This window comes from Phoxinus phoxinus (genome assembly GCF_949152265.1).
Source record: "Phoxinus phoxinus genome assembly, chromosome: 6".
Classification (NCBI taxonomy): Eukaryota; Metazoa; Chordata; class Actinopteri; order Cypriniformes; family Leuciscidae; genus Phoxinus; species Phoxinus phoxinus.
In genome coordinates, this window is record NC_136881.1 from 28,545,572 (window position 1) to 28,569,315 (window position 23,744).

At 35.8% G+C, this 23,744-nt stretch overlaps 1 protein-coding gene across 4 annotated transcripts in view; it reads right to left on the reverse strand.

Annotated features, from left to right (window-relative positions):
- Positions 1–23,744, reverse strand: part of gpm6ab (glycoprotein M6Ab) — a 78,645-nt gene that overhangs the window by 3,628 nt on the left and 51,273 nt on the right. For all 4 annotated transcript variants that reach the window (XM_079615175.1, XM_079615177.1, XM_079615174.1 and 1 more), the window contains exons 2-6: positions 4,641–4,833; positions 3,329–3,485; positions 2,796–2,949; positions 1,678–1,754; positions 906–971 (exon numbers count right to left, since the gene is read on the reverse strand). In XM_079615175.1, the coding sequence (XP_079471301.1) occupies positions 906–971; positions 1,678–1,754; positions 2,796–2,949; positions 3,329–3,485; positions 4,641–4,833 (647 nt within the window). The remainder of the gene's footprint in view (positions 1–905; positions 972–1,677; positions 1,755–2,795; positions 2,950–3,328; positions 3,486–4,640; positions 4,834–23,744) is intronic.

Consider the following 23,744-nt stretch of genomic DNA (forward strand, 5'->3'; position numbering starts at 1 on the left):
AGGAAAAATGAGACACTCCAATTATAATTTTGCTGAAATTCCTCTATACACCAATGGGTGGCATCATTGCTGCACAAATCAGCAAGCTGCGAGTATGCAGCAATATTCTCTGAAAGGTATGATGTAATTATATAATCAAAAGAGCACAAATTATGATCCAATTCTGTAGACTCTTTGTTTCTAAGTACATAATGTCCAAGCTGTTTTCTCATTTGCAAACCATGTGGAATGCAATTAACTCATATAAATGAGGCCAGACTGTTGCCTTTCCAGAAAACAAATGCATTGTGCTTTTCAGATAAGCTAAGGCAGAAGACAAAAGCACAGTACTTGGCAAAAAACTAAGGTAGACACAGTGTATTGACAGTCTGCCTTAAATTAATTTGATGCTATTCTATTTACCTTCTACATAAGCCCTTATATTATTAACTAATGAAAATGGCTTTCTAAGGTTCAAACCAATGGGCAGAAAATGGTGTCTCACAATCACTTATCGCTGTTCCAAACAAGCTTCTCTCCTTCCTTCCCTCTCCTCTTCTGTTTCCATGGCAACAACACCTCCTGCATTTTCAATGATGAGCGTTTCTCTACCTCTCTTTCTGTCTCCTTCTCTCTTTGCTCACTCACTATTTTACAAAAGGCCTTAAATGTCTATTGCATTTTAGACAAACTCACACATTATTTCATGATTCTGGTTTCTATAACATACTTGCTTAGATGTCATATTACCCATCTCGCAGGTGTCACTGGAGTCAACGAATTAATGAAACTCATGAATCAATCTATATTGAATGTTATTGCCCCTGAAAGGAAATGTAGATTCAATGGGAATTTATACAATGTAGAAACGGAGTAACAAAGAAAGGTAAAAAGCTAGTGAGAAAGAACGCAGTGGAAAAGCTCACCATGGCGATAACGGCTGCTCCAGCCCCCGCAAGTGCACAGACGAACAAGTGGAACGTCAGATCCAGCTGAAGAAAGAGACAAAAAAAGACTCTGAAGAGGAGAAAACGTGGATGGTTTTCTGAACTATTACCATGAACACTGTAAAAAAATATTTTTCGAAGTTGTAAATTAAACAAAGTTTATTGGAATGCATTTTACAGGAAAATATACTATTTCAGTCTTTCTGACAGAATGTAATGTTTAATTCAATGTGTTACTTGCCGTTTCTTGAAATGTAATTAACTGTAAAAAAATGTCTACACCAGCAAAATGCAAATAAATCTACATCTCTAAAACTATTTAAAATGATAACCTCAATCTATCGTGACATCTTTACTATGCACATTCATTTTATTTTCTACTTAATTTTTCCAGGGCAGCAGATGTCAACACTGACCTTTAAACAGATCTTATAAATGCCTGTAATCTCTAATAATATTGTGAAAACATGACATCCACTCCCATATAACTTGTGACACAGTCCATAAAAGGAGCTGCGCAAACTTGCTAATACATTTTTATATTATTTAAGAATTACATATTTATATGGAGGAATCCCCGCTGCACTGTGTGTCTTCAGACTTAAAAGCACGGAAAGGTTTACAATTTATTCATATTCTCTCTCTCTCACTCCCCACCCTTCTTTTATGCCATAGGTTGCTGACTGTAATGGCGGATTGAATTCAGAAGAAGATGAAGGCCATCAGTCAGGATAAAGAACTGCCGACTGACCTCATTAGATTCACACATCTTGATGAAGTTCTCAGATGCAGTGCAGAGTTTTTTCTCCTCACCAGTGGACACAATTCCTGCAATTCAAATTAAGTGAGTTGTGTTAACATCAGACTATTAGGGAGTTGATATGTGCTTATTAAAAATGCAAAAAAAAAAAAAAAACATGCATAAATGACGATTAGATTTGGCTAAATTGTGCTAAGTCATGGTTAGGTCATTTTTAACTTTTCCATAATGGGCTTCATTATGTCTTGAACGTGTAGGTGAATGTGATGTCACCAAGTACAACATGTTACTGGATCAACATTCCAATCAGTCAATCAGATTTGATAGACAAATATAGTCCATGAGCTTATGTCAAGTTTAAGCTTACAAACCAGGGTCAGGTGCTTCTACATTGGTGTAATTCACCTACCATTTCCCTCTGATTTTAGGGATAAGTTATGTATATGGTTAGGTTTAGGGGTAAGGATAGGGTCAGGACTAAATTTACGGATTGGAATATTGTTGCAGGAACATGTCTTGGCAAAATCATGATGACCGATGGGATACACCACAGATATAGTGGTGATTTAACTAGAAAATAACTATCATTGATGTCGCAATCCTATTAATAAATGGCTGTATTACAATTAAATGTCATAATGGTGCTCCCAGCAGTATTGGTACACAATGGATTTCTGTAATGTGTAAAAAGAGTGTTTAATGATATCATAATACTGTTTATATATGCATTCTTTTGTTTAGCTGTTGTGAGTTATTTTCCAATATTCTCTGCCCTTGGAAGTCTGGATAATGCATGAGGCCTGCAACATTCAGTAGCTTCTGCACTAACACGTAAATAAACGGCAACACAAAAACATAAACCTGATTGAGAAAGGTAGTTTGAAGTCATCTCAGGCAGTTACAGCCCTACAGCCAGCTAGACTTGGCATTCACTGCTAACTTATTCACATAGTGATCCAGAAGCACTTTAATATGACTATACTAGAAAATATCAGCAATCCATAGATCCATATTTAATTTTTCCGGCTAAGTATTTAGTTGACACCACCATATTACAGGAAATTATAGGAAACATTTCTAATCTGATAGTGTTGAAATGAGTTACGCACCAAACTGACGCAGGTCGAAGCAAAGATTAGTATTGTACACCAGAGTGTTGTTCTGACAGGTGTTCCAGATGTTGAAATACATGAAGACTGGCAGAGAGGTGAAGGCTGTAACTCCCAGCCAAGCCAACATGAAGATATAAGTAAGCATGATGAACTGAAGAAGAAAGAAAGAGATATATGTGCTTCTTGATTACACTATTTTCACACCATATTTGTAACTCATAAAATTAGGGATGCATAGTCGTGACCTTATGAGCCATCTGAAAGTGTTCTGTTATTCGAATCAGATTTACATCAGATTTATTTTTTATAATTCAGTAAAAACCCTTCTTTTCGACTATACAATAATATGCTTTGATGCCTCATTTCACTGGAAGCATGTGCTTTCCTTTAGTGTGAATTTTTTTTTTAAATAAGCAAAACTTATAATTTAGAAAATCACAGTTCCGAGATCAATGCTTTTGCATCATATTATTTAACATGGTCTCTTGGTCGTCATACATAACAGTAGTTGTTTGAGTGGTTGATCTTACCCAAGCACTGACACAGCGCCCGCAGGTGGTGATCTTAAAGTCCCCATAAAGGTCCCGGATTGCACCAGTGGTGAAAAATCCCTCCACCATCAGGAGAATACCATAGACGAAAAAGGCTGCTGCCACTCCATAGATCACATACTTAAAGATGTCAATCCTGAGGAATCAAAACGAAAAATAATTAGTGCCTTTTAATGAATAGAGTCTCAGTGCTTATCTTGCATACAAAAGTAATTCAATGACAATAGAGGGCATAATGGTGGCATCCTAATCCACAGATTGGTTTGTATGTACATTCAATCAAATTAAAAACAAACATATATCTGTCTGGTTTACTTATTCCAAAGCCTAACACCGCTCCACACCATTATTCCTTCCTCCGCCCACTCCTTTCTCTTGTTCTCTCCTTCCATCCTGCTCTCCTTCCCACCAGTGGAGTTCCGGTGAGCAGGTGTGCTCGGTTGATCTGGTGTGATTTCAGAACGCCTAATTCTCTGACTGGGACTGATGCCAAAACCTAACATGGTAGCTCAGAAAAATCAGGCTTGGCAAAAGTTTGTGCGTATGTCACTGTTAGAGTGTGGGAAAACAAGCTATTTTCTTTACTAACTCTAGATTTAATTATTCTGTATTGTCGCTGTTGAACAAACTTGAATAAGGTGTATGCAACAAGTATGTTTTTAATGGTAGAGTTAACCAATAAACCACAAATAGACAATGAACGAAGTCAGCACAAGCTGATTCACCAGGTACAACATATTCCTGGATCAATATCTGTGTTGATCCTGGAACAACATTACAATCAACCAATCAGATTTGAGGGACAAGTTTAGAGTTTATGTCAAGTTTAGGCTTACAACCATGGTTAGGTGCTTCTACATCGGTGTTATTCACATATAATTTGCCTCTGATTTTAGGGATAATTTATGGGTAGGGTTAGGTTAAGAGCTATGGATATAGTTAGGACTGAATTTTCAGACCAGAATGTTGTTCTGGTCTGAAAAAAAAAAAAAAATGTTGTAGAATATGTACGTGTCAAACTCGGCAAAATCAGGACGTGCATGAAGTAAAATGTCATATGAAGTTAAATGTTAATTCAAATGAGCCTGGGTTATTTGCAATAGACAAGCAATAATGTCAGTTACCACTACATTATTGAGAAGCACTGGTGAAAGAAACTGAATTGAAGTCATGTGCATTTGAAGTAGGGCACAACTAAAAAAATGCCACCGAAATTGAGCTCAACAGGCAGCAAATGTTCTTTTTTATTATGACGTTTTTTTTATTATGACGTTGGTACTGTGGCACTCACATGGTGAAGACGTCCAGGGCATCAACAGGCGACCGGACAACATCAAAGTAGGTCTGCAGGATGGTGACGGTCCCAGAGAGAGCCTCATGACCGCAGCCACAGAAGAGCGCCACCCCGGCATACAGCAGGATGGTCGCGATCAGAGAGGCGTAGGGTATCCCACTCAGACATTTTAGGCAGCATTCAGAACACCCTGGGAACAAGAGGGAATGTCAGTCCATAATGCTATAGGAGCAGCAATGTATGACAACCAATAGCGATGCTTTACCGCCCATACAGGGCAATGCTGTTGATAAATATGTAGACGTGCAAGGGAAAGTAGAATCAAGTACAGGGAATGTGTCAAAAAATGTATTCAACTAGGTATCTTGTTGAGTGAAAGTATTTAAGTGCACACTGTAAAAAATCATTTGATCAATAAGTTATGACAACATATGTTTTTACATTGCTTTAACTCATCAAAATATGTTAACTAATTTTTTTAGTCAGTTCAATGTAATTTAAGTTTAAATTACTTAAACATATAGGTTGATTGATTGTACTTAAATATTTAAGGCAGCAACTTTTTTACAGTGACAAAAAGTCATTTTTTTAATTGAATAAATCAGGAGAATGTTGTATTTAAAAGAAATGAATACATTAATACAAGGATGCTTCAAATAGATCAAAAGTGACAGCAAAGACTTTTACATTGTTACAAAAAAGAAAATAATTGAAAATAAATGTTGTTCTTTTGAACTTTCTATTCATAAAAAAATTAAAGTATCACTGTGTTTCTACAAAAATATTACATTATTATATTTTAATTAAGCTTTTCCATTACATATAAAAAATAAATTTTAAATATCATAACATAATAGAAAACAATTATTTTAAATTGCAATAACATTTCACAATATTATTGTTTGAATTGTATTTTTAAATGCAAACTTGTTGAGCATAAGAGACTTACTTCAAAAAAAAGTTTTTTTCAATCTTAACGCCCCTAATAATTATAACTGTAATAGCTTGAATGTCTGTTAAAATAAAGCATAAGTCATTCAGGGTTATAAACGGCAAAGACTACATCAATTCAGAGCAGGACGGTTTATGTACAACAAATGAAAATGATAAATTAGTCCCGTTGGTCCATTACCAGTCTCAGAGTGGAAACACTTTCACCAGATGAAAGTGCAAAGCAAATTCTATTTGCACGGTCAAAGAGAACATCCATTCCTATACATGTCACAGGGCAGGAAGTCTACTGTCACTCTCTAACCAATCATAACTGCCACAGCTGAAAGATTCATGGACACAATTCAACTGCCCGCAACCACTATTGATTGCAATATTGCAAGTCGAGAATGGCACCAGTGTCGGCTATTCCACAAGCGACACATCAATGAATTAAGGGGTCATCTTAAACAAAACCCACCAGTACAGGAAAGCATAGTAGATCAGGTCTTCAGAGGATGTTCACTTTCATGTACACTACAGGAGATATAGATATTTATAGATATTTTTTATTCTTGTTCTGTTCTGAATATCATTAAATTTAAAGGATTTGTTGTGGAATATTTTTTGTGTATTTTTTTTTAAGCATACAGCAAACGATAGTAGGCTATTAATTGGTTAAAATTATTACGATCGGTTGGTTAACCGGTTAATTAGCATCCCTGTATAGCTAGATCAAAAGAGTGCAGAATCACTCTGCTTCGTGTTGCGCTCGCATCAAGGATCAGCCAGTGCTTGTGCATCATCAAAAGCGGTTGTTAAGAAAAGTGCGAAAAGTAAGAATTTTTGTGCCAGCTGTGCACAACTGAGCGATTTTAAATGAGAATAAAGTCAAATGCGCCTTTAGCCCCATTGTATTCTGTATGCTTGGCTTAAGAATAGGCCTATATAAAAAAAGGGTCCCTCTTGAAAAAGTTTGAAAACCACTGATGTACAGTGTATACCTTAGAAGAAAAATAAAAGTCCCTATTGTTGAACTCAGCACAACCTCTTAAGCCCTGAAGCTGAATGCTCACGGTTTTTGAGCTAACACTGAGTGCCTTGTAGCCAAGTTGCTATTGGTGCAGTAGCATTGTGTCAGCATTTGTAGCTGTGCCCCAGAACCTGCCGTTTACAGGAGTGTGGGGAATGTGTGTTTTTTGCAGCAGTGACCCAGCTGTTACAGGGGAAACAGACTTACACCTCCATTACACCTTGAGAAGAGCCTGCAGCTCTGAACACAAATGCTCTGGAGAGCAGGCAAGCGTTACTGCATCAAAACATTCTTTATGTAATCCTGTATACTGACCTGAGTTTTAGAGTAATGCACAGATTAAGAAAAGATAACAATGTTTATGTATCAATCACACCATGCATTAGTACAGTATACTGGAATATCAATCAATGCTCAAACTTTTCATATGTGTTGATTATTGTATAGTATGACTTTTGTTTTCTGTTTAAACATGAATTCAATCAGATCAACAGAATTAAAATAAATACATTTTAACTTATATGTAAAGCGCTATTATTGCAGAGAAAACCGCTATATAAAATGTAACAAATTATTATTATTATTGTTATTAATTATTAAATGTTTTAAGAACACTAAAGTCTGCAGTCTCTGAATAGATCAGTAAGATATTTCTTTTATGAAATAAATAAATTATTTTATTCGGTAAGGATACTTTAAACTGATCAAATGAGACAGTAAAGACATTTTTCATCTGCCCAAGGAGGAGCATTTGAAGACTAAGTGGCTACAATTCATATAACTATACCACAGAAGTATAGTCCGAGCCTTGTGCTTTGTTCGCGCCATTTTGAAGACGATTGCTTTTTAAATGCAATCAAACTTGGATTCGCGAGCTGGCTGATATTGAAAGAAGGTTCAGTTCCAAGTGTATTTGCATCAGCTTCCTCCTCGGTATCACAGCCTGTAAGTGTTATTAATAATTGTTGCTTTTATGTTTTATGTAGCATGCTTAATTATTATGTTGTTTGTTGAGTAAGCACCGTTTAGCTTCTAGGTCTTCAATGGCAATTGTATTGAGATATGTGAAGTGTTGTCGTTGTTTTCGGAGTTGTCTTAAAGAATAGAATAATACCTCGTAGTAACGTAACTGCATTTTTTTTTTTTTTGTAAAAACGTTATGTTTATGCATCGGGCTAATGCAAACAAAGACTGATTGTGCTTTTACAATATGAAATCTGGGCTATGCTCGCTAACATAACATTAAATTCTTTATCTTATTTTTTGTTTTTTACTACAAACTACAAAGCAGTGGACTATAATCATTATTATAACACGATTTAATTGATAAAAGCATCATTGTACTCCGTGTTAAACAATAAGTATTATCTCTGTAAACACTGCTGGGTCATCTGACCAATCGCAGATTAGCGTTGCGCAAAGGAGGGCTTTGGAAAAATGAGTCGTTGAACGAATCATTTGGGAGTCGGTGAGCAAATCAGGTAAAAATAAATGCATATTATACGAAAACAAAGGTGTTTTTTGACATTGCATGCACGTAAAACTGTTGTTGGGGACTCCCTAAACAACATTAGGAACATTTTAAATGTCATAATAGGTGCCCTTTAATGTCTTCACGTTTTCGCTATTGCTTGAATCCCTAATTCCAGGTGTCTGTAAAATGTAATGCCCTTCATTTTAGGCAGATTGACTGTGATATCTGGGAGAGAAGTAGAGTGGCACGCTACTTATTTATCATGCCAATAAACAGCACCAAACTGACATCCCTGTGGTGTCCTTAAGATGCAGTCAGTCTTGAGAGAGCTGAAACAGATTAATGAGGGAGCCAAAGTCTGTTCTTTGATCTCAGTGGGATGAGACATGAGATCAATACTCAGACTGTCAGTGGGAAACGCAAGCCTAAACCTGCCTCATCAAGTGCACCCCTCTCATGCCATCTGTACCGGTAAGAAATCTATAATATTAGCTTAGGTAAGAATATTGCTTTTTAGAAATGATAGTTAAAAAAAAGTCTAAATCCATCTCCCTTTCTTTGAATCTGCCTCTTTAATAAAAACCCTCACTGTGGATGTTTGATTCTTTTACTGTTCTTTCACATTCAAAAACAGTGGAGAGTGTTTTCATCGTAATAGATGCTCTCAGGAGGGACGTCTGTAGAGCTATTCTCTGCAATTAAAAGTGTACTCAGTTATAACAATGAAACACTCTGATTGTGTCTCACCGACGTGAACCAAGGTTTGCTGCTCAGTGTGTGTTCTGAAATAATAGATTGTAAAATGTTTTGCAACCATAATAAAATGGTAGGAAACATAAGCCTGTGGTTATTTTAAGCTTAATTTATGTCTCTCTTTTGCTGTAATATAAATGACTTTTCTGACTAGTAAAATCACAAAAGTAATAAAACTATGATCCTGAAAAATTGGTTAAAAAAAAGAAAATATGGTTGATTTGAACTAAATTGTATTTGAGCGAGTCACTCTGTAAACACTCTTTTGTAACACTGACAGAAAAAAAAACTCATTACAAATAATAAATGAAGCTCTAAAACAGATGTGGTATAATTGGCAGGCACTTTCACAGAAACACTAATGGAAGAAGACAAGCACCCTATACATTAAGGCTGAGAGATGTGGTGAGCATATTTCACACAGATGAATTGCTTCCTGCTTGGTAGTATATCAGCAAATACAACTCTGTCTCCTTGTCCACTGGTCCAGAAGATCAGAATCAGAGACCATTACAATGGTAATCTCCTTTCTTTCCTCATACAGACTTTCTTTAGACCAACTGCACATGGATTTCAACCAGCTGACATAGTTCAATTTTTCAACATATTACATCACTTAGTTATTCAATTCTTAATAAAATAAAATATGTATCAAATATATATTTTTGCATACATGCAGATTTTAGTTTAGTTCATTTTTAAATATGTGACCCTGGACCACAAAACCAGTCACATGGGTCACTTTTTTAAAAAATTGAGATGTATACATCAACTGAAAGCTGAATAAATACGATTTCCGTTGATGTATGTTTTGTTAGGATAGAACAATATTTGGCCGAGGTACAACAATTTGAAAATCTGGAATCTGAGGGGGCAAAAAAAATAGAAACATTGAGAAAATCACCTTTAAAGTTGTCCATTTATGTTCGCGATTATGCTGCATCCACTCACAAAAATAAATGTTTATATATTTGCGGTAGGAAATTTACAAAATATCTTCATGGAACATGATCTTTACTTAATATCCTAATGACGTTTGACATAAAAGAAAACACGATAATCTTGTCCCAATGTATTGTTGGCTTTTGCCACAAATATACCCGTGCAACATGTGACTGGTTTTGTGATCCAGGGTCACATATGATCTCAAACTCAAATGTATTATCTCAAATAGTATCTTTAATATTTAAAATGGAGTAATATATTTAGACTAACAATGAAATTTAATATCCAAACATTTAATTTGATATACAAACAATTCAAATTCCTTTTAAATGGAATGAAACGGAGGAGCAGCCCAAACCTCAAAAGCACATTAAAAGGCCATCAAAGCTGATGAGGAAAAATTATGTAACCCCAAAATAGACACCTCACTTCCATTCCAAGTTGTTTCATCATTGTGCAGCACTTCGGGAGTAATGTAGGTTTGAACACCCGTCTCATTTCCTCTCTGTCCACTGTCTTTAATCCACTGCAGAGCAATGAATGTGCCACATCTATCAGGATAACAACATTGGATGTGAAAGATTATTTAGAGTCGCTTCTTTCTACATCTTACACGGTCACACTAGACTTAGAAAAGCATCCCGTACCTTCAGCCAATCTTCCATATGGAGAGAAGGCATTTTGGAATGCTTGCTCCTTATATTCCTAATGTGGGAGTAGGAATTAAACACACCAAAGCTTCTGGGGTGAAAAAGTATATCTGCCCCATTGTTATTAATTGGAAAACAATACTGTGCCCTACAAACATGACTAGACTAAACCCTTTCCTTATCCTACAAATTGCATTATTTTTACATGGAAATTGAATGGAATGGAAGAGCAGCTCAAACATCAAAAGCACATAAGAAAGGCCATCAAAGATAACAAGGAAAAATTATGTAACCATAATACACTACATTTTCATCCCAGACGATTTGTTGGTTCATACTGAAGGGATCATCAGGGACAATAATTGTGTCGTCTTTTAGAACTACACTAGCATATAGAAAACTTTAAACTAATAGACTAAGACTGACTAAACAGCCCCAAAATTCAACTATTGCATGTGGTCTTAAGTAAAAACTAAGTTTTTTCCGTCATTAAATACCTCAAAATCACCTGAATCATGCTGTTTAAATTAGTATTCCTTAGTATTACAAAAGGTTTTTTAATGTGAATCGTTAAAATATAGCATTTGATGCATTTTGAAGAGTTTGCATATTATTTATAAAATAATCATCTTGGAACACCACTATATAGTTTAACAAATTGTCTTGAGCCGCTCCAACCTGCAATGAATGGGCAGATCAATTGAAAACCGTAACATTACTCCTGCCACTGATGCACAGCACAGATTATAATCCACCTCTCCCCTTCTTTAAACCGCAAAATATTAGGTTTAAATAAACAGTTGTTTCTAATGTTGTATATGTAGTAGTGTATTACACACTCTCCCTCACTCAAATATTGAACAAAATAGCTCCGCAGATGCAGGACTCTGAAATGCTCTGTTAGCCGCAGCCAGCTGCCAGCCTGACCAGAATGTGAAGCAGCTCCCCAGCATGCAGCTAATGGCATGTTGAACAACCGCAGACCAACCAGCGAGAGGGAGAGAGCTATATAGAGGGAGGAGCTGATGCATCACATCTGTATAAATGGGGACTCCATGGATCATCATGCAGATCTATTTCGTTCAGAGCCACTCAACAAAGAACATGGATTTTATCTCCCATTATCATGATTTATTAATTGTATTATTAATTTAAGCTGTGTGTATGTGTTTTACAGACTGCATTGTGTTCAATATCATGTTTCAAACAATTTGCTCTTTTGGAGAGCCACAACCAGACTTGATTAATAGACAACAATAACTTTTTTAACTAGCCATACAGAACTGAAACACCGGCTTGGTAAGAGATTACAACTCCACATACAACAACAATGTAGAACTCTTCATGTTGGGTGTAGCAAACTGTGTGTGCTACTTTATGAGAGCAACCATACATCCATATTGCATTTTCTTTTCTTTCTTTCTTTTTAAAAAAATTCTAATTAATTTATAATCATTCATTAGCCATTTAGCCTATGTAGTTTGAAGCAGAACTTTTCCATTGATTTCTCTTTGGTATAATAACACTTCTTGGATTTGTTAGATTATTCCACAAAGCTGGGAACATTAACTTTGTCTCCCGCTTTCTGCTCTTGGCATTTCTCAGTCAATCTCTTAGGCTGATAGAAGACTTACAGTTTTGGATACCAGACAAGGCTTGCTGATGACAGGTTTTAGGTACAACATCAAAAACGGATGTATTCTGACAGGATCCGGAATTCAGGATAGGATCAGATATTTCTGACATGGAGATCCATTCAATCTAACTAAGGTTTTCTTAATTCAGAATTCAATTTAATTCAGAACATAAAAAACATGCTTATCATAAAAGAGGTCTGTTCTAGTCATTGTATGTGTGAACTGTATAACTAAATGGGTAGAACAAAAAAAATTAGACCGTCACTTTATTGACCCATCAGCAAATAAGATGCATTTGCTTTTGCTGCAATGTGTGAGGGGTGTTCCTATAACACTCACATTTCACTCCACTGCTGTGTGTGCATGTCCGATACACAGTGAGCTCTTCGCCAACCACAAATATGAAATCTGAAACGCCACTCAAAAGACATCAGGGACCAGGCATTTATGATGTTATGATGTCATGGACAAAGGGCATGACTCCTTTGACTTAAAAGAGTATCTACTAGTAAACACTATTAATTCTATGTAAATGGATAACAATGCAATCAGGTACCATATAATGTTTAATGTGTTTTATTTATTATATTTATATAGCACAATTCATTGCAACTGCAGTTGCCCAATGTGCTTTCCAAAGATAATAAAATATAATATAAAAAAATACATAGACAACACAAAACAACAACAGAGAAATATGACTCAAAGCCCAGAGGAATTAAAAGCCTGAGTTAATAGATGAGTTTTTAACATTGATTTAAAACTCGAAATAGTCTGAGCCAATCTGATGTGAACGCGTAACAAATTCCAAAGTTGCGGAGCAGCGACCGAGAAGATGCGGTCGCCATAAGTTTTAATCTAGATCTTGGAATCGTTAAAAGAGACTGATCGGAAGACCTCAGGGATCTATTAGATGTATAACGTTTCACTATGTTGGTACCAAACCATTTAAGGATTTAAAAACAAACACTAAAAGTTTATATTCTATATGGAAACGTTTCGGTAACCATTGGAGTGAATACAAAATCGGTGTAATGTGCTCACACATTCTTGTACCTGATTAATATGCACAGTATGGTGAAATACTAATCACTACTGTTGGTGTTAAAAAGCTTAAGATTTAGACTGTATCAGCTGACAGTTAAATCCATAGAGGCCTCTAGGAATGCTTAAAAGACTCTGGGATATTCCTTTAGCAGTTATACCCAGGCTGCACTGCTCTCTACATAAAAGGAACCTGATGCCACTTGCTTTCACTTATCCATAGTCACTCTTATTTTAGCACTATTAACACTGCTGCCTTATCATGACAATGTAGCAAGCAGAATTTTTACACAAAGAGTGCTCACAGGTAACCAAATAAATGTATGCATATTTATGCATAAATAAATATGCATATTTCCTTCAGCCGATAACTGATACACTGTAAAAAAAATTACATCCCCAAGTCAAAATTTTCTAGTGACTCGTCTCATCTAAATTTTTCAATTAGTCTGACATATTATTTCTCATTGAGCCAATGTTAACAGACTATTGCAACAATTAATTCAATTTACTTTACAGAATTTCACTTGGGCCAATTAAAAAATTTAGATGTGACCAGTCACTAGAATATTTTGACTTGGAGTGGTTAAATTTTTTTTACAGTGTAAGAATGTAAAAGTGTTAAATGCAATGTAAGTTGCTTTGGATAAAAGCGTCTACTACATAAATGTAAATGACTGAAAAATTGACTGAAAAATAACAGGGCATGTAACATTGGACATCTTTCCAATTACCCAGAGTTCTCGTGGGTCATGAATCAGAATGCAGACTCTTCATGTTTAGGTAATGTTTGTAAATTGGATTCATATGAATTCATTTCCCATTTACAAAAAAAAAAAAAGAAGAAAAAAAGGCTGCACATGTGTGATATGGGTTGTCTTATAGCCCACAGGCTTACTTTTAATCACCACTTCTTAAATGATTTATGGAGATACTTTGTCAATGAATAACAAGATATAAAATGCAAATGTAACTAACATAGCTGTGTAACCAGGCCCACACTGAACTACAGAATAAACAAACAGAAGAGAATTGTCTATATTTTATTCTAATATATTGGTGCTATAGTTACAATTAGATGTGGATGTAATGCTAAACCAATGAGAGTTTAGTGGTAATCTTTGGTAAACATACAGTATTGTGTTTGGGCACAAATTCATAGCTACCATTGTTTAAAATATTGTACCAATTGTACTAATATTTTCAATAGTCCTTACATTCATATTTTCCGAATTACAGAATTACATTACAGATTGTACAGCTTGTTTGGAAATGACGAGAAAAAAATCTGTTCACAAGATGTTTTGTTTTTTTCATCACATCATACATTTTATTTAAAGTATGACATCACAACTCAAGGCAATTTTTGAAAATAATAAAATAATATTAAAATATTAAAAGAAATACAATATTTTTGTTCATTGCACTGTTTATATTAATGTACATTACATTGCATTAAATTAACATTTAAATTATAACTGCCTTGCATTATAATTGTAATAATTCATATTTCAGATTCAAGTGCAAATCACCCTCCTTGTTGACTATTTACACCATTTACACTAACTCCGCCCACCCCTGTTGATTGAGCCAGAGAAAAATTACAAAAGGAATCCCACTAATAACAAGAACTGTGGCATGGATATGTACGACAGTAAGGCAGTAATTAGTACGGCATTTAATGATTTTAATAAATATAATAATTTAACTCAATATGTTGTCATTATTGCATACAGATTTATAATGTACTAATACACTGAGGTGCTAATAGTATCTGACACTATTTGCATGAAGTATATCTATCACTTTTTGCAAATAGCATTTAACGTACAGAAAGAATTTTTTTTTTAAAAAGTTATAATGTGACCTTCATATAAAAAAGAAATCGGTTATGATACAATATAAAAACTTCACTAGAGAGGATGAAGGCACTACAGTGGACCAAGAGCATGCTCCATAATTCTCCTGGGATTGACAGACATTGCATCTGAAAGTGGCAGGCCTTCATTAAAACCTGCGAATTAGCAAGCAGTCTTTGTGTTGATTGCTTTCTGCACTTCTTATTCTCACACCAAGGTCGTTAATTGGACGGCTCCATAAGGGAAGGTTGAATAGAGCCACCCTCTGAGATTAAATGAATTAGTGAAATATATTTAACAAGCTGTTGTTGCATCAGTGACTGCATTTGTATAAGAGCAGCTCTTGCAAAATTTATGAACGGTCTGTGCCTCGATGGACTTACTATAATTGCATTTATTACAGACATTATGACAGATACTGAATTTTATGACCTGTAAATTAGTTTCAAAGGAGTACTTGACAAACAGTAGACAACATTTTACAGAGACTGAGTGCTCAAATATATAAAGCCATAAACCAGGACCAAACCTCAAACTAAGACAAGACTACCAATATCCAAATTGAGTGCTAAGTAAATTGGTGGGTACATGCTACATGCTTTGGGGGTCAATGAGCTTCATAATGTATGAACGTTTGCTTTATCACCCCATCTTTCCTCTCTGCCCTTCTTTCCTCTCATTCACTCCAGATAATCAGTCGTTGAAGCCGCGCAATACTGCCAGCTGTCAGGCGTCACAAGCATCAGTGTGACTCAGGCGGCATCAGGTCATAAGGGGCTGCACTAAACTTGGCCTCAAGAGACACAGTTCTGCATGATTCAGTGTCATGGACACAATTATTTTATTTTACTCCTCAAACTTTATTCACCCCAGAAATATAAATTCCCAGCTGAAATAAAAATAATAAACTTAAAACCCATGCAGAGTTGATCACTGCAATTAGGGCTGGGCGATATAACTGTAGACACGATTATATACATTTTTCAACCGGTAGAGATTTTGGACTATTGTCTCTATCGCAGTTACGTTCACAGTTACACAGTTGCTGTGCTAAATGGTCACGAAAGCTTATCTTTTGCATGCGTTTTCAAATATTGCGGTTTAAAAACAAGTTATTTTAAGTGCAGTAAGCAGCGAAAGACAACTCATTTAACTATGCGCCTGCTGTCAGAGATACTTTTTTATGAAACATGAAAGTGTGTGAGAACTGAACGGAGTGCTTTTTGACAACTAATTGGGCTTGGATGGTTAAATACACAAACTTATGTGTCAAAATGACCATGTATTTGCAAGTAAACAGTCACCTATGCCTTAAGTGAACGTAAACGGTTGAGAAAGAAAACATACGAGTATATTGGACCTGTGCACTTGGTCTTAAAGTGACAGCATCCAAATTTACCTGCTGCCGTTATTAATGATAATCAAACAACAAAAAAGTGAGAAAACCGCTCTTGACTGAATCACTTTTGTAAGTTTAAGAAGAATAAATGTTTATTTAATTTACACAGTGAAGAATATGCAGTGTTTTTTTTATACATTTGATTACTTTATACAATTTATGTAGTATTTTATTTGTTTCTTTGTTCTTTCTTTATCACAGTTTACTTGTCAGTTACTTTACAGTTTATTGTTTTTGTGATATTGAAAATGGTGACAAGAATTATGACATTTCATACTGTAAAAAAATAGATTATAAAAACCTTATTTAAAGAAAAAATAACTATATTGTGATATATATTGTTATCATTAAATAAAATTATCATGATATAAGATTTGTATCACCCCCTAACTGCAATTAATAATTAAGATAATTTCTCTTTTTTTTTTTTTTTTGCACAGGAAGATACATAGGTAGACAGTATGAAGTATTTTATATGGAAATAAATGCAGTCTGCATGGTGTTCATTAGAGACTTCTTTGCAAAACATCTCCAACAATCCAATAAACGCTCCAACAATAAACACTTAATTGGCCTGTCTCTGTTAGATTATAGAGCTACCGCATGTATTACTGTCTGCAATGCCTTATTTTGGATGACATTGTGTTGTTATAATTTCCTGATTGCTATTATTTGCCAATTTTTGGACAGATGAAGTATTCTATTAGAAGACTCATCTGTTCTGCCCATTAATTGTGTGTTATAAACCAAACAATCTGCTCCTAATTGCTTGCAAATGCTAAAAGACTAAACTTAGAATATCGCCGAAAGGTGAGCCCCATTGTTAAGAACTGTCAGCAGTCCCTCGGATGCACTTTAATCACTGGCCTGTTCCTGTCATACAGTGACCATATGTTGATTGTTTAGTGTTCAGGCTGCATTTCGTTTTTCCCACCAATGGGCTCAGATAAGCATACGTTACAGTGGCAAGACAAATGGGGGAGTGAGCCCGTGCACATGCAGAAGGCTTCATCCATTATTTAGAAGCAGTGCAGCGCGAAGCAGAGAGGGGCCTGCCATCACTATCAATAATTTAACTCTCCTACTACAAGCCCCCTCAAATTCTCTCTGTATTTCCCTTTTTTCTCTTTGTCTGTTTCTTACTTGTCTTCAGTAAATGAAGGGTGTCTATTGATGCACACCGTGCAAGAGCTGTCTATTAGGACTCCTGACATCCCACAAAGAAAAGGGCGCATCAGAAAGAAGAGTGACAGACAGACAGTGATGAAGAGAGAATCAAGAAGATCTTGTAGACATTGGAGCATCACTGGACAGTGTGTCCATTTCAGCTGGCATAGGACAATGATGCATTCTAACTAAGGACACTGATTTACACTTTCAGTGTTCAAAGTGGATTTCCACTGAATAAAAATAAAAATTTCTTTTTTTTTTGTGATGCATTTGAGTATTGGGAGGGGATAGCAGTGATGCTATTGACCCTTTAAACTACATTTTAGCATGACAGTATCTCAAAATAATCTTTTTGCGAACCACTTTTTCCCAACAAGTATCATCTTATATGTGACACTGGACCACAAAACCAGTCACATGTCGCACGGGTATATTTGTGGCAATAGCCAAAAAACATTGTATGGGTCAAAATTATCTATTTTTTATTTTATGCCAAAAATTATTAGGCTATAAGTAAAGATCATGATCCATGAAGGTATTTTGTAAATGTCCTACCTTAAATATATCAAACATTTATTTTTGTGAGTGAATACAGCAAAATCGCCAACATAAATGGACAACTTTAAAGGCGATTTTCTCAATATTTCGATTTTTTTTCACCCTCAGATTCCAGATTTTCAAATAGGTGTATCTTGGCCAAATATTGTAATATCCTAACAAACCATATATCAATGGAAAGCTTTCAGATGATGTATACATCTCAATTAAAAAAAAAAAAGAATTACCCATAAGACTGGTTTTGTGGTCCAGGGTCACATATAGCGTTGAGAAGTCAGATTAATTTAGTGAATCTGTTCATAGACTTTATGTACTGTAATTCAGGCAGCTAAAACACATACATTTAGTGCTCCTTTGTTGTAGTGAAATATAAGTTAAATGTTTTTTGGTTTTTAGACGAGGTGTTTCTTGTTTTATTCGTTTTATTTAGAGTAAATTAATCTTTTAAAGTTTATATGTTTACCTTAATCGAAAACCTTACTGTTTTTGTGCCAGATAAGTACTGATGTGTTTAAAGGAATTAATTATATATACTATATAAATTATGTGATAATGATACAAAAATATACATACACTTATGAAAACTCCAAATTCAAAATTAGAATATTTTGAAAAGTTTTCATAGCTGTAAGCCATAATCATCAAAATTATAACCAATAAAGGCTTGCAATATATCACTTTGCATGTAATGAGTCTATATTAGTTTCACCTTTTAAGTTGAATTACTGAAATAAATGAACTTTTGCACAATATTAAAAATGTTCGAGTTTCACCTAATAGTTGACTTGACATGTAGTAGCAAAGTTACAGTCAGTATAATGTCTGTTGGGGGGCCATCACAATAAAGAGTTAGCAGATATTAAGCAGACATCTAATACTCTTAACAACTGCTAGTTAACATGTAGTTGCAAATGAATGAGAGTTAGTTGACATGTAGTTGAACAGTTACTTATAGTTAGTAGAATGTCAAAAGTGGACTATCGAAATAAAGTGTTACCCAAAACATGCCTGGACTTAAGTGACTGACCAATTTCCAAAAAAGGGTTTAATGAGAAATGTCCCACTTCCACTGTACAACAAGAAAGGGACTCCCTATCGACTCAACCCCCTGATCCATATCCCTCTCATTCATTTGCTCCATCTGCCAGACTCTTGTCAAACAGTAGTGAGAGGATTACGCCCTCCAGCCCACTGCCCAATAAGGTCAAAGGGTCAAAATTGTCTAATGGTTATCTCTATGAGGGACAGAAAAGAGCAGGAGTAAGCGTAAAGTACTGAGCGGGTGGCTAATTAAAAAACAAAGCAGCTTCTCCCATTAACCCCATTAGGACTCCAATCCAACTCATGTGAAAGCTTGAGGCACTTATGGAGGGAGTTAAATAACAAAGCATAGAAAACTCAGTCTCCATAGGAATTTAAATAAAATAAAAATACTATATTCTAGCATCATACCGAAATGGAATAGATGGGCAGATTAGTGTGTGGTTACAATATATTATCTTGTTTACTGACTTGAGTTTTATTTTTTACCTACCACATTGAATTACAATTTTAAACTAAATGGCCAAAAGTGCTTATTAAATATTCAATTTAAAAACCATGGGCTTTAATAGGCTGTTAGTCCATCCATTCCTACTATAACAACTTTCACTGCTCTGAGAAGGCTTTCCACTTGATGTTGGAACATGACTGCATGGATTTGCTCTCATTCCAACACAAGACAATCAGTGAAGTCAATGGGTGATGGCCTGGCTCGCTGTCAGTAAGTCATTTCATTATGGGACTTGCTTTTGTTCACAGGTATGAGGAAGAATGTAGTAAGTGCAACTGAAATAGCTCAACATGTTTATTAAAAGTGGGCATCCATATAATTTGGGCCATGTAGTGCCTGTTAGCATTTAGCATCGCGCAGATTTCGGAACTGACTCCTGTGCGGGTTTAATCGACCAGTGACGTTACCATGCCAACCCAAGCAAATTCTGCTTCACTGCAATGACCCACTTACTGTACGTCAACAAAATCATTGGGACAATGGAGAATCTGACACATCACACACAAAGAGAAAGAGAGAGAGAGAGAAAGAGAGAGAGAGAGAGAGAGAGAGAGAGAGAGAGAGAGAGAGAGAGAGAGAGAGAGAGAGAGAGAGAGAGAGAGAGAGAGAGAGAGAGAGAGAGGGTTACTAGTAGAGAATATAAAAGCAAGGAAACTCAGGAAATGAAGCTCCGGCTCTGGGTTTTAGGGTTATTATAATATTCCATAATGATCAACTTCTACAAAAGCAGTGTCAGATCAGCACGGAAAAAAGGAAAATAACATATGCCTGGACTTGTTAAACTCTTTTAAAAAAGGAGCATTATCATACATAAAGTGTTACTGGAGAATGGGATGAAGATAAAAAGATAGTGATATGTGTAAATTGTTGGAAAAAACAAACAAACTGAAAAACAAAGAAAAATAGTAGTCGTATGAATGGAGGGGCAAACGTGACCGAATGTTTTTTGCTGTTAATGTGTTTTTTGACCTGCTCAGAAGCTCTGTAATGCGGTTAATACGGTTTTAAGGGCAACTCCTGGAGATTCACACAGTAATACACAAAGACACTTACACTGTAATACGGTCTGGCGGGAGCATTTAACCAGTAGACCCCCACCCTTTAAGCTATAATTCAATTTCTGCCACAGTGTGCACATATTCAGTTCAGCGTGACCCTTCTAAATAAATATAATCTCAGGCTACTTCTACGGTATGTTAACAATAAGCCCATTGGCATCAATTACCACAGCTTGGTTTGTTTGGCATCAGCTGAATACAGTCTCAACCATTCACAGAGTAGATCTGAGGCCAAGGTTTCTTTGATTTGGCAGAGCACCCTCATCCAGTCATGCATTTTCAGTGGTGAACAGTTATCCAAGACCTGGCAACCCTTTTTTTTTTTTAGAGTGTCTACATTTGTTTGAGTGGGCAGGGATCAAAATTATGTTTGGTCTTGAAGCAAAAGGGCTTCAGGATGTTGAACATTCACAAGTAAATTCTAACATCCGTCAGCTTGCTGGCTGGCTGAAATTAACGTGTTACCTTCTAAGAACTTCACAGATACTGACATCCTGGTCATTTGGTGAAAGACTAGAATGAGATCCTATCTAAAAGCTAAACAGTTTTATTTTGCTGCACTTTTTCCTCAGTGTGCTTATTCATAATCATCTTCATAAATTCCAGAACTTTCAACATCAAGCAGAAAATTATGATTAAATTGTGTGTGTGTGCGGCCCCATCATCCCAGAGGGTCTGAGGCAATCGGATCAACCCTCAGCTGAGCCGCTCAGGCCAGACAGAAAGGAGGGGGTTTATGGTGGGTGTATGGTGGGGGAGGGGTGCCCAAGAGGAGAAAGTGGCACACACTCCCTCTCGCATTACCATACAATAGGCCTGGGACACCCATCTCATCATAACACCGCCCTTATACAACATGGCTTTGTGTTAGTGATGAGCGCAGCCTGATAAGATCACGTGTATGCAGTGTGTTCACACTGGCTTATCACTAACTAATTAGAGAGAGTCAAAACAACATCTCAGATCAGATTCTGAGGTAAACAATCATCCCATCTCTTGGCTATTTGCGTAATTGTGTTTGCTCTAAACAAACAAGTTTAATTATAAGAAAGAGCAACCTACAAAATGGCTGCATTCTAACACTCTTGAAATCGTTTTGTTTTTGTATGTGTGAGTGCTCCTGGAAGACTATTAAATAGCTTGTCTGGTAGGAACAATGAGGATTAATGAATTGTCTATCTGGGCCAAAAGAGAGATCAGCATGGCCCATCTCCTGATTCTGGAGAAATCTGTCATGCAGCCATAGTTGGAAGTGGAGCTGCAAAAAAAAAAAAAAAAAAAAAGGTGCTGAATGAACTGACACTTTTTAAACTGTCTATTAATTAATAGGGAATCATTAATTCTTATCCACAGTAATAGGTACTCTTTTGTTGCTTTTTTATTTATAATTATTTTATAAACCAATTTAGTAGATCATCACGCTATCATTATGATGTAATTATTATTGCTGGAGGTGCACGTTAAAATAGAGAAAAAGGCCGGGTAACATGTGTTTATCAGGGATTGTAGCCCCTGTTCAATCTATTGGCAACATCTATTTGAACCATTTCATTAAATTAATATTGTTTTTATCTTTTAAAATACTTGCACTTGCCAACTCTTTTGATGTATTGCTAATGTTTTTTTTTTCACTCATGAATGTAGGTAAATGTAAAATCAGACATTCATTTTGGTTCTTGATGCACGTTCTAAAAATCTATAACTTTAAAAGTTTAAACATTTAAAACCTACCGGTACTTTAAGTTACATTAAATGTTAGTACATCAATGGTATAGGTCAAACATTAAAAAAAATCTTAAATTAGTGCTTTGTTAAAGCAGTGTTACATACAACAGATAAAACAGTATTACAGGTATCATTGTTTAGTTAATTTGTTACATTTAACGAATGTTAAATATGAGATACTTTTCTCAGCACTCAAAGCGCATAATATAGTTAAGCTAGTTGAAAATCTGCCATGCAGAAAGCTCTTGGTTCGATGAGCAGTCTGAAGTATTTTGCCTTTATTTTTCCTCCATATGCATTAGGAGACATATTTTAAAGGAAGGGCAGACAATTTCAGAGAGGCTAGCAATAGCAAGCAAGCTTGGAAAGCATAAGATCCCGCCCTCCCTTCAAGGCGCATTCGGACCGGATGCAATGATTGGATGAAATTATTTTTGGTACTGTGACTTTCACATAAGATATATGTACATGTTTTAATATTTAGACCACTTCAATGTATTGATTGCTATCAGAATGTGAAGAGAGTGTCAACCAGTATAACAAAAAGTGTTTCTAAAATTTTTTTGCCTACCCTCCCTTTAAGAATTATATTGATGCATTTCAAATCTAAATAGCCTACTCAATTCAGAACAGTACATTGTGAGGTATTATCCTGCAATTAATTTAATAAATGTATATTTATATTAAATGTAACTTGTAAGGACATACAATTATCTGTTCACCATGCATGACAGAGGATTCAACCATGTACTGTGGATAGCTTCACTCTCCACTGAATGTAACATTGGCCGTCAATGAAATCATAGTAATCACTGTTCCCGTAAGCAATAAACAACACTGTCCCTGGTTCTACCGCTTTCTATAAATGTCCTATTTTCTGCCCTTAGACCCTGCAGATCCTTCAATTGCCCATCCTACACTATTATTCCCTGATCTGTTTGTTTACAGTGAAGATAGTGAGACATTGAGACAGGAATTATCATTTCAATACACTGTGTAATGGTTTACCAAAAAACAAATTCTGAAAATATATTTGCCATCCAGTCTGCTGTGTGTGTGTGTGTGTGTGTGTGTGTGTGTGTGTGTGTGTGTGTGTGTGTGTGTGTGTGTGTGTGTGTGTTTCCCCCCAACTTGTTTGTATTCATTTCTTTAATGCTGTTGAGGATCTTCTGAGGGCTGAGCCTGCTGTGTGACTGCTCAGTGATTCTAATTGGGTGTCAGCTTTGGTGTAAGAGCGGGTGATAACAGCAGACAGTATCTCTGCCAAGCCCTTTGAAGCTCTATACAGCAACCATGATCTGGGATGCACAGAAC